This window comes from Amphiprion ocellaris, chromosome 12, assembly GCF_022539595.1.
Source record: "Amphiprion ocellaris isolate individual 3 ecotype Okinawa chromosome 12, ASM2253959v1, whole genome shotgun sequence".
Lineage (NCBI taxonomy): Eukaryota > Metazoa > Chordata > Actinopteri > Pomacentridae > Amphiprion > Amphiprion ocellaris.
This window is the reverse complement of record NC_072777.1, coordinates 9830889-9843702: the sequence shown is the minus strand read 5'-3', so window position 1 is coordinate 9843702 and position 12814 is coordinate 9830889. Positions and strand designations below refer to the sequence as shown.

Genomic DNA, 12814 nt, shown 5'->3' with positions numbered 1-12814 from the left:
GTGCTGCTCTTGGGCTGTACAGAGGTTTCCATCCTCTCTTCAAATAAATGCCTCTTGTCTTGTGATTGGGAGCAAGAGAGTATATTTCCAGCAGCACTTCAAATAAAAGTCAAACAGAAAGAGTCATAGAGAGCATGAATTGGTTTGAAATGCACACCTCGGTATAATTCAATGCAGTCAGTGACTCTGCAGGAGCTAAATAACTGCTATGTGATGATCTTTGATCATTTTACACCTATCTCTGCTTTTATCTGACTCTGTTTTCCTTCTCCAACTGTCCTGTCTCTTGATGTCTTCCCATCAGTACTTGTTTGCTTCCAATTGATTTATTCTCTAAAGATTTAGCTGTTTTCTGCACAGATAAAAGATTTAAAGACCTTTTATCCTCTCTTGACTTAGCACTTTTGCCCAAGCCCTTTCCACTTTTTCTTCTCTTTGTCTTTTATCAGCTTTCAAGAGAGTCTTTCCTGCTCTCTTCTCAGGTAATATTTTTGAAAACATGACACATAATCCGTGACTTTATATCGTGTGACTTTAGGTCGCAGCTCTGCCAGTCCTGGCTTCTCAGCTGTGCAGAGGAGTGCAGAATTTCTTGTTTTTTTTACAGAAGACAGGTCACTGCAAACAGTTTATTTCAGGGGACTTTTTAAATGACATGTTGAATAATGTGCTTGTGGTGAAATATCACAATTTTAAGCTTTGATTTGGTTAATTTTCTGATGGAACTGGATGTTTCATGTGATTCTTTCAAGTACAAACGTGCTATTGAAACCCGATAATGGATTTTACGGGTTCAGAGAGTCGGTGGCTTTCTCAGGAGATTTTAAATGTCCCTGCCACATGAAATTTGTTCAGTGATCATATCTCAGGTGTCTGAGGCTGAGACAACAAGAATTGCAGAGCCGGACGGGAAGATGTGACAGAAACCTCTAAAAATAGCTCTGCTATAGACACTTTCTTGCCCATGATCCTCAGCTGCTGTTTTGGAAATGAAGGAAGTCACAAATTAGAGCTGTAGCAAATTGCTTTGAAACTGGGGGAAATGAAAATTGCATAAATGTTGAATTCATCCAAAATTGACCCTGAAAACTTGCTGACTTAAGCTGCGTGTATTACCAAGCGTCACTTTGGGTTTTTACTTGTTTTTTAAGTGGCACATACCAGAAATTCAAGCTCTGTGATTGGATGATTCTTACCAAAATGGTGCTTGTTTCCTTGTGTTTTTAAGACAAATTTTTTACTTTTTATCTTCGACGTTAGCGACATTTTCTAATACACTTACTCATCTCTTTGCTCATGATTCAGCCAAGAATTTCATGTCCATCTAAGCTGTGGAAGTGCTCCAGCTAAGATTGCTAGTGCAGAAAATGAATGGAACTTCTACTTCCAGGAACCCTGGATGCCCGAAATAACCCTTCCCTCTTCGTAACTCTATTGTGTTCTACGAATCCTCGCTCAATCTCTCACTCTCACTCTCTTTCTCTTCCTTTCTCTCTCCCTCTCTCTCTGTCTCTCTGCCTCTTGCTCATTGATCAGTTTGCTTCCTGGTGTAATGTCGGTCTCCTTTCACGGCAGAGGCATTGTTTGCCTTCTCTCACTGCTGCTTTTCATCTCTCTCTCTCTCACTCTCTCTCTCTGTCCCTTGGTATCGCTCTCTCTCCCTTTCCTCTCTTGCTCTCTGTGGATCAGTGGCAGTAAAAAGTGAGCCGCATATGAACAGCTTCTCTTCTCGTCCAGCGCAACTCGTGCCTTCCTTCTTTCCTTTCCTCCCAGCTTGCCAGCACTTTCCACTCTGATCTCCCTTGTATATTTTTTGTTCTTCTTCTTCTACTTCTTCTGCTTCATTCTTCTTTTCTCCGTCACCCTTCTCTGACTCTGCAGGGTGCCGTCACAAGTGATTTATTTGGTTCTCTTCTGGCTCTGCGGTTCGAGGTTGCGCGTGTGAATGTCCGCGTGGAGGAGAAAGTGAGTGTCTCGTCTTGTCCGGCTCGCCTGCATCATCGTATGTGTGTGTGCATGTTGAGAGCTGTGTGACTGTTTATAAAGAGAGAGAGAGAACGCTAACTGAGGCTGCGCTCATTGGGTGTAGTGTGTGTGTGTGTGTGTGTGTGTGTGTGTGTGTGTGTGTGTGTGTGTGTGTGTGTGTGACGAAACGTGGGTGCATGCTGAGCGGAGTACACTTGTGAGTGTGTGTGTGCTTTTTTTCCCCTCTCTCTCTCTCTGTGTACATGTGTGTGTGCGCATCACGTCAGCTTGGCTGGGGTCTGGTCGGCTGGCGAGGGAGAGGGAGAGGGAGAACAATATGAGTGGGGTAGGGCAGTGCTAGCATGCGGACCAGGAGCAGGCTGCTGCAGACTTGTAGCAGTCTTAAGATGATGGCCATGGTCCGGACCTCCCTCCAGAAAGTGGTGGTCTTCTTACACAGGCTCCAGAGGATGGCCATCTCCTCGCCACGCTACCAGAAACTCTGCAAGGTATGTGGAGAGACTGAGCAGTACAACAGAGAGTTCATGTTTTTGTTTTTTTTCCATTTTTCTTTTTCTGATTTAAACTGAAGTTTGTTTTAAACATGGATGATTGGAATCTTGCATGATATTGAAGCTTTTGGCTTCTCTTCTGATTCACCTTGCACAAGCTGAGTCTGTTTTAGGCTTTTGGATTTGTTTTTGAGACTACTTTGGCTATTTTGAAGGGTATCTGTATACACCTGTCAGCAAAGTTTCTGCTGCATATGTGTGTTTCTTTTTCAGTGGAGTTGATCACGAAGTAGTCTATCTTTGCTTCATCCATTGTTTCTCTTCTATTTTTGGTTTTTATTCATGAGTCATTCGGTTGTCAAGACATTCTGTTCCAGCTGATGTCACCTCCACAGTATATTGTTTTAAAGATATATGCATGTACATATATAAGTATAGACCTCTCTGACTTTGGGACTTTTTAGCACTCTGCATAGTAAAGAATTATTCGAACTGTGCATCCCCGTTGTGGTATGTGTTGTTTGTATTTTTGTCTCTATGCTTTTTTTCTTTTTGTAGTTTTGAAGTTAGTTTTGACTCTGTAGTGGTACTGGCATTGTTATGTTCTAACTAACAATGTGGGGAAGAGCGTGTGGTTACGTTTATTGCATTTTTGCTTGTTCCTGTTTATGGGGATTCATCCTGACGTGATATACTGTAGTAGTAAAAAAAAGGTTTGACTTATTCAGTGGACAATGGATTGATGATAATTTATTCTGTGTTGGTCGCAACTAACAGTTAAGTCTCCTAAACAAGTTATTAACTGACTTTGTTATGGCAAAGTTGTTTAAATGCAGACATTACACACAGCTGAACAAGTTGCTGCCACACATTCGTTTGAATACAACTGAACAGACTGTGATGTTCAATGAAAAACAAAGTCCTTTCACTCTGTAACCTGTTACAGCAGCTGTTTGGCAGCGCTATTGATTTTACCTAAGAGGAAAAGAGTACTGATGTGTGCAGGACTTGTTGTCATTTTGTTCCCCCATTGATCATCATTGATTGCTGATCTTTATTGCAGTCTCTCTTGCGTTGCACAACACTGACCTGTTTTCAGTCAGGGGGCAGAGGGGACCAGCTGTTTGAGATCCGACTGTGCTGTGAGAGAAAGCGAGAGAGAGACTAATGCATGAGAACACTTTCGGATTACTTCCCAGCCTCAATCCTGCCTCTATAAACATGTGGTGGCTCAATTTAATCCATCCTTGAATTCATTGCTCTTTAGTGCTCCACCTTTTTTCTACTGCTCCTGTTTGTTTGTTTTGCAATCTGTTTTTTGTATTTTGCACAAATATGATCATGGATAAAGTCTATTTACAATTTTTCATGTTTTGCTTATCTCTGCAGGCAAACTAGAAAAGAATAGAGAGAGAAGCGCAAGGACAAGACTTGTTAAAAAATGTAATACGAGAGAGTGATAAACAGAGCATTAAGCAATTTTAATGTTCTTTCTCGGTTTATCTTGTAGATGCCGTAGTTTTCCTTGCAAGTGAAATCAGATCCTTTGTGCATCCCTGCACATGCTCAGCAATTGCACAAAGAACCACCACTAGTCCTTTTTATTAATTCCAAACTAATTCAACCCCGGACTTGAATCGCTCATTTGGCTCCTTTCAGCATCCTTGGAGGCCAGACCTTCCTGGATTGTGTCCCTGCTGGTGGGTGGCATCAGTCATTCCATACCCGATTACCCTCCCCTGGGTTGCATCAGTCATTCCAGCTTCGTTTGGCCTTCCCTTGGGGTAATCAGTAATGCCAGGCTAGTCCTGCCTCCCTGGGGTGCACTCACTGGCCGCCAGACTGGAACAGTGACTTCCTGATGATGGATTTGCTCGGAGCGCTCCCTCTTGGGTCGAGCCATTCTTTTTGTTTTGGGACAGTGCTGCTCCTTAAACAGCCCACATGGCTATTGTCGAACTCAGGATATTAAGTACCTAAATAAACTAGAATCCCTTTTTAAGCAGATTCAGATTGATTAATACAAATTTTAACCACCCTAATTACTGTGAGGGGAATGACTTGAGAGTACATATGATAATCATTATATTTTATATTCATTATTTTCTTGCAGGATGCAATGGAATCACACCTTTCTTTAAAATCTCTAAAAAAATCTCCATCATCACTTCCTGGCTGATCTGACCACGTCAACAGTTCTTGTCATTAATCCCACTGACACGAAAGCTGTATTTTATCCTTGGCAATCCAGTTAAGCTGCAATCTCTAGCTTAACTTCTTTAAACACACTGATCTCCATCACACTGGTCCTCACTATCTAACAGTAGCAGGACAGAGCACTGTGGCTGCTTCACCAACTTACAATGCAGTGAATGAGGGGAAGTTTATAAATTCTACTGAGTCATAACCTTTTTCTGTTAATCGTGCTTTGCTGGTGGCTGTTTGGTGTATGTGTATTTGCATGAGCTCTTAACAGCACTCATTATGTTGATGTATAATACTGAGCTTAGCAGTATTTCCAAGCACAAGCCATTTAACGTGAGCTGTTTTTAGAATTCCATCTATCATTTGGTGTGTAAATTGTTTTCTTCCCTTACTTTACCAATTCAAAGCAATAATGTTTAATGAGGTTGAATGCTATTAGAGAAATGTTACATCTATACGGGGCTCCCTCAAGCTTTGACTTTGGTTATGTATACAGCCCTTCATGCATTTATTGCGGATCTTCATTAAAGCATCAGCTAAATGTAAATGTGGGGTTCACCGAATCCTTGAAAAATCCACATTGTACCTTTTCACCGTCCTTTGGCCTGGAGTCCTTCCTCTGTAGTGCTCTCTGTTCTCGATTGCTTGCACGCTTGTGACATGACTAGTTTACTGGTGAATAGTACTCCTGAGTGGCGTGCAGAGGGGCCCTGGTGGCTCATTTCATCTCCTCACTTTTGCTCTGCACTGTCTCTCTGTGTGTAATCACTAGCTGGGAATTGGCTGAAGGGCCTACCTCTCTCCGGAGGAGTGTCCTCCTACTCTCATTACTGTGGCATTGGCTCCTACTTTGTGTGCATGTGCGTTCAAGCAAAACCCACTTTAGAAACAGCCCTGAAGCAGTGATAATGTGCAGTCATGCCTTGTCTTCCCTACTGTTTATATGGCAAATGCTTTGGCCTTTGGGCGCCACACTGTTTCCACCTCTGCTCCTGGCTCACTGCTACCCCAGGACAGGTGACTCAAGCGTGGGCATGGAGCCCAGCTGTCTGACCTCCCTGTCCTTGAGGCTCCACTGGGGTCCTCTGGGTTATTAGCAAGTGTTAGCATTAGCAGTTAGAGCCTCAGGTGCAGGCTTATAACACCCTCCACACTTTCCCCCCAGTAGCCTGGCTCACACTCAAATCACACGCATCTTTACACACATTTAGTTTACAGACACACATGCATTCTCCTCTCTCACACATATGTGCATACACACATTTAAAACACAAGTGTACTCACACACCCACTAACTCTGCAGTTAGCCTGAGTGATGAGTCACAGGCGGGAGAATTATGTGGTAACAGATTCATAAATGCAGGTCATTTGAATTCATCAAGACAGTATTGGGAATGAGCAGTGACAATAAAAGAATATAAGGACGGGATTTCTTTCCCAGTCAACATTACATGTAAATCACCGCAGATGGACTTGCTATTGGGGGTAGTAGTGATGTGAAATGGCACTTCACTCATTGATACAGCCTGGAGTTAAGCTGCTCTCCTGTCCCCAATTATTGTTATTGCACAAAGTGACCATTCGCTTATGATGAGATGAGGCAAAAAGGACTGAGAATCACCAGTCTGGGATGAGATGAAATATGCGTTAAACTATGTTTGATATTATTAGATGCAAATATAAATGGAATGAAAGTCTTTTGATGTACCTCACTCTCTCTTCTCGCTGTCTACATCCTCTTTTGTCTCTCCCACATTCAGTAAACCCATTTATTGAGCCAGTAATGCATGTGTGTGGAGGGTTTGCGTTTATCTGCCCTAGTGATGGATTTTGAAAGCACGCTTCCATTAGTGGCTTTCAGGCAAGTTCCAACAGCAAACTAAACCCGCTAATGCCTGTGTGGTTCATCTTCATGTATACTTTATGTTTCTGGAAAGCTTTGTAACCATCCAGCCTTTCAATATGCGAGACTAAACAACAGTTTGTTGTTTGGAAGAAAGCAAAAAAATTATGGTAAAGACATGGAGGGAGTGCTGAACAAGTTTCTGCATATTAGGGTTAGGGTTGCACTAATATTGCTTGAAAGGCAACCACAATGTACTTGTTAGGTCATATGATCGATTTCTGTTTTCAAAGCAGCAGTTTTTGACTCGTGATTAGCTTGTCATGGAGACTGGAAGCAGGGGTAAATGAATAGCTTTGCTCTCTGAAGCTGAAAAATCCACCTAACGGTAACAAGTTCATGCTTCACAAGTGCAAGCTCAGAGTTGAGCTCATACAGAATTAAATTAACTGCTTCACAATTCTGAATTTTGAACTAAGCTCTAAGACCCAAAAATGTGGGGATACTTTGGATTCCAACAGTCAAAATTTGCTAATTTAATCAGACTTAAATCACCTTTACCATTTGCTGCATCCACCTCCCATAAAGATGAAGAAGATGAGAACAAACATTAAAGATCTGCGTTGTTCACTTCTAATCTGGTTCTTTCTGTTTATCACCTGCCAGAGTTGTCCAACAGATGTTACAGAGCACTGAACCCAACCCGTAAGGGGACATTTTACAGGATATAGCAACTCCTCACACTTGGCGGATATAGCACAGGATCTCTGGAGAATTTAAAACTTCCCACAGTGTTTGGGCTCTGTCAGTTAAGAGCATGTACAAAATCAAAGCACCTCCAAAGGTCTGCAGTGACCACTTTAAGTACAGCTTCAGTTAATGATGATTTACATAGGTGTGGACGGCTGAGGTTCTTCTTACGCACTCTCTCTTCATACCAAATGTTTGTTTTAAACACTACTTATTTTCCTGGGGCATGTGAGGTTGCCGTGGTTGTAGTGTGGACAGACAAATTTTGGGCATTCAATCCATGTGGACCCTCGCAGCTTTGGAAGGATGATGAAATATATACACTGTGTACCCTTGTGGATGTGAGCACAGAAAGCATAAATTGGCCTTAAAGTGACAAGTTGGGACAAACACAGATCCTTGCCTCTCTTAAGTCTCTTAACCCTGTGTGTTAACAATGCTCATGTTTATGATCTTTACTTTCAACCAGATATGTTCTCCATTCACGGAAAACACAAGCCTGTTCAATGTACATCCTCTTGTAGCGCAGCAGTGCCTGTCAGGGACCCACAGGTTAACCTGTTATAACATCTCTAATTAGAAATTTTAAAAATCTTAAAAACAACAACATTGAAATAGTGTAAAATTATGTTTTAATTAGAAACTCTTATGTATGTACAAGACATGACAGAACAATTCTTTTTAGACTTGAGCAGTTTATACCAGAAACACATTCTTGTGGTCTTTAAAAGGGTTTTAGGTTTAATACCCAGCTGTTCCGGAGGACGTGTTTGTTTTTAGACAGCAGACTTGGCCAGAACTCTCTAACTCACCTGACATTATGATCTATGGGCGGCACAGACTTCCTGAGCTGGATCGCATCGAGCTGAGACAGGATAGAGATTACAGTGTCCTGCAGGCTCAGTGGACAAAAGGTGCACACCACATAGTCATTCATTCAAACCCATCTCAAGATTTTTGTCCTCCTTTCTTTGCTCTCTATGTCATGACCATCTCTCAATAAATGTTAAAAGCGCTGTAAGATTTGTAGAAGGAGAGAACATATTGACCTAGAGGCAGGGCGCAGTCATTTCTGTTGCCAGCTGGAGGTTTCTGTGACCTTCCAACTCTCCCTCACTCTGCCTTCTGTGTCTCCATCACTGTTTGCCCGACCGAGTCAGGGTACAATCCAGGGGGCAACCTGAGTCGAGGAAATGGAATTAGGGATGCCATCATTTTTCCTTTGCTGCTTCTTCTATTCTTGTTCTGACAATCAATCCACAGTGACAAGGTCTTAGCGCCACATCCCACCCTGCCAATATCTATGGTGAGCAGTCCAACACAGTGCTGACTCACAGTCCATATTGTGTTTTCTCTCTATGTGTGAGTATCCGCACCTCTGTGGTGCTGACAAATATCACAGTTTCAGATTGGAGAAGAGATTACGGTGTGTAATCCTCACACAAACACTCCCCGACACATAGTGGGCCTCACTCAATTGATAAGACCAGAATGATGATCAGAAGAGGATTGACCCAGTTAGTATGCAACAGATTTCACCTGGAATTTGCATGAATTGTTTTCTCCTCACTATCCCCTGTTACTTCTCTCCTTTTCAACCCTCCCTCCATTTTTTCCTCTGTTTACCTGCATTAACCTCAACATTCTGTCTCTGCTGTGATTCTCTTCTACCTTTGGACTTTTTCCCTCTCCTGTCAAGGGTAATTACTTCTTCAAAAAGAAGAGGAACATTTGCTGGAAGATAACGTCTGCTCCAGCTACGTTTCACTGGTTTGGTGTTTTATTTCTGCGGCGCACCGAGCCCAAATGATTTTGTAATTCATCTGTTTTATGGAAGAGACGGTGCACATTTTTGAGTGATTTATCACTCCTCAAATCTCTGACTCACATCAGAGCAAGTGTCTTTGTCTTGGTGCCATTCTGTTTTTGAATGCTAACCAGTCTGCAGAGACAAACAGTTTTTGATTGAATAACCAACCTTGTGAGATTTTTGTAAAACCACATTATAGGAAAACAGAACTTTGAACTAGAGTACCTGTACTGTAGCCGTATTCTTGCTCTCCTGTCAGAGCTGCTCTCAGTATCAGTTTCTCTAATACCACCATATGCAGCATATGCTCATGCTCACATCATCCTCTTTCTATTTATGCCGTCATCTGCTTTTTGCGTGCCACTCTTAAATCATTCATGCTCTCCCGCTTTTCCTCCCGTCCTCCTAAAACCTCCTGCCCATCTTTTCCTCAAGTCTCAGATGACTTACATGCTACTTGAGCCCACTTTGATGCTACACTTATGATACAGACCATTACACGCTGCTAAAGCATTGATCAAGTGCTTTTCTCTGACACAGCAACAATTGATCATGCAAGGTCATTCCTTTGAGGGCCAATTTCAATCACTGAGGCAACGAATCACATAAACATGATTTGATTTGCTTTAACCACCAAAGGGTTTGGCGTGTTTTTGCATGTTTCAGTTTTAGAGCTTTTGCATGTCCGCATTTTTTACTGTACTGTACATGAATGTACCTATTCCTGGGCTAGCTTAGTGGAGGAAATGGTTTCCTTTTCCTACTTCTGAAATGAAGGATTATCTACCCAGAAGTTCAGTTCAGCATTCTGACAAAAAAGATCTTTATTAAATCATGTGAATTTCAGGTCCAGTTCACATGTTTTTCATGAAGGACGTATCCCTGACTTGGAGCTGCTGGTGGCCTAAGTGAAGAGGAAGGGAGCTGAAAGACAATAAGACCCTTCAGAAAGTATCAGAGGAGGGAAAGTGGGCAAGAAAGAAGAACAAAATACCAGAAGAAATGAGACTCAGGGAGAGGGTAAAGGGATGAAGGCAATAACAGTAGGAGGATAGTGCACTGAGCATACCCTAAGAGGTAAATACTGCGGTGCGGCAAAAACAAAGAGCAACTGAAAATGGTTTTCACTGTTATATCACGGGGAGATTAAAGATAAATCGTGCTATATATAGTCTGTAATCTGCAGGGAGGGTACAGCCTGTGAGAGTCAAATGCCACAGCAGAAATACAACTGAGTAAAACAGTGTAGAAAAATAGCATGATGGGTGTGATGTTCACTTCACAGGAATGCTGAGCAGAGTTTGTTTAAAAACTTAACTTTGCCCAAAGTTCTTACTGTTGTCTTGTAGTATCTGTGCTGACAAGCTTTAAAAACACGCATTAAATTAGAAATGTCCTTTTCACACAGCTCGGTTAAAAGCTCAGACACGAGACAGCTCTATGTGATACCCAAGAAAGTTGGGAGAGGGATCAGAAATGACAGGAGGGGATCAGCGTGAGCAATGGAAGTGTTTGAGAACGACAGCCCAACATAAGCTTTAGCTCCACTTCAGTGGTACCTTCACACATCGGACCACAGACATCAAAGAAAATTCAGAGCTGTTAGACGCGACAAGGAATCAAATTAGATTTACTGCAGCACTGCAAGTGTGGGTGTTCATTGGTTCAGCATATTTCATAGCTATCACAGAAATGTCTGAAAAGAGGGACATTTTCACTCCTTACCCCTCAGGATGATGACTCTGGTTTCCTTGAAAAAGAAGTGAGGAGTGTGACTCAAAACACAGAAGAAAAACATGTCATGACAGTAAAGAAAATGGCTGCCAAGTGTGAGTTTTTAAGGGAGAAATGGAAGTGAGGAAAGAGAGGCGTAAACGTGACATTGTGGCAGGATAGAGTATAAAAAAGAAGGATGTTGTGACAAGAGGAGGTAGGAATTGACTGTGAAAAAGGGAAAGATGGGAAGTGAGACCAGACACTGACAAGAGAATATAAAAGATTGAAGAAGAAATCATTGATAGAGGTGTGATTTCCTTTGCTGTCGTTGAGGTTTGCAGGGCTTATTCGAGGGTCATCAGGGAAATAATCACACCCACACACACATGGATTCACACAATGTCTAGAATCGACCCAAGTGCTCATTTTCAGTCTAAAGGGTCTTCTCAGATTGGGCATGGGGTGAAAATTCATTTATTGCTTCAGTACATGAGCGACTTTATTTTCACCGCTTGCCCTGCTTCCCGCTGTGGACAAAAGAAAAATACCAACAAAGCCTATTACACATTTGTCCAGTTTATAGCCAAGTATTTAGTCTCTGTCCCCCATTCAGTGTTTGTGTGTGCAGATATGTGTGTGCGCCAATTCGTGCCTGCTAAATATCATTGGGATTAGCGCCGGAGGCTTAATTAAAAAGCAATTACCTTTGGTCGCTGCGGGCGACGCTTGGCGAGAGTAGCTCGACTAATCTGGTGAATGGTGTGAGGGACCCTCAGCATGCAGCACACACACAAACACATACACAAATAGGGCAATTGTCTGCAGAATTAAAGGAGGATTTAAACAATTGTTAATTAGTGAAGTAGGGTGGAGGCTGAAAGGGGAGAAGAGGCACTGCGGGGCCACACACATTGCTTTCCCCTCTGTCTGTCATGTCCTCTCTGTGTTGATTCATGAAGTTAAAGTGAGTAAATGATACACAACAGAACAGTATTCATTTTCTTTGATGGGCTAGTAAGCATACCCTCTCTCTCTCCTGCTGTCCATCTTAGCGTCTCTAAATTTGCTTTTTTTCCCCTCCTCTCTTGATCTCTGAAACACCAAAGTAGGTTAGCACAGTTAGCGCCTGAGCTAATCTCTTAATGTTAAAGCTCCAATTAGATGCTGCTAATGACAGTAATTAGATCATCTCTCTGAGACTCACTCCGATGTGCCCTTGAAACAATGGAGGGGAATCTGCCAAAAATGTGTGTGTGGTGGTCATTTTTTTCACTGTAAGAATGACGGACCTGTGTGACGACTTCTCCGTGTGCACGTAAAACTGAAGATTTGTCTATGAGGGTTTTGAGAATTTCACATCAGCTGATATTTGGGTTAATTTTGATGTGTCAAGATATATATACACACTTGTTTATTGCCATCTGACCTTTGGTGCTGCTACACTTTGCGTTTTAGCACAGACTTTTAGCACATATATTAAGTTTAGAATTTCCTATTGTTAACTTTTTGAGAGTGTTTTTCATCCACTGTCATGTTTATGAGAATGTATTTAATGCATTAAGAGAATGTCTTGTCCATAGTTTTTCTGCGCTTTTTGCAAGACTATGTTTTGTGCACACTTTACTCTGGGAGTGCCTGCGAAATTTTGTTGTACTACTGTCTGCATTTTAATGACAGTAAACTTATTCTAAATCTGTAAGATTTGTATTCATTTTGGAGTATGTTCTCAGAAAAGCAGAATTTGAGTCCAAATTATAGTCGTGGTCCTCACAGAGATGTAGCTTCAAGTTCTGAGTGTGTGTATACGTGTGCAATCTGCGTTTGCCCCCAGGTTTGACAATTTGTGGTGGCTCATCAAGATTTAATTTTGGAATGATGTTTTCCATCCCAGAGAGAGACCAAGAATTACACACACACACACACACACACACACACACACACACACACACACACACACACACACACACACACACACACACACACACACACACACACACACACACCTCTACCCCT

At 42.0% G+C, this 12814-nt stretch overlaps 1 protein-coding gene across 8 annotated transcripts in view; it reads left to right on the top strand.

Annotated features, from left to right (window-relative positions):
* Positions 1-12814, top strand: part of utrn (utrophin) — a 225825-nt gene that overhangs the window by 83093 nt on the left and 129918 nt on the right. The window contains exon 1 of one of the 8 annotated variants that reach the window (XM_023279840.3): positions 762-2474. The exons of the other annotated variants lie outside the window; for them this stretch is intronic. Within the exon in view, the coding sequence (XP_023135608.2) occupies positions 2328-2474 (147 nt within the window). The 5' untranslated portion in view covers positions 762-2327. Of the gene's footprint in view, positions 1-761; positions 2475-12814 lie in introns of those variants that run through there. 8 annotated transcript variants of the gene reach the window in all.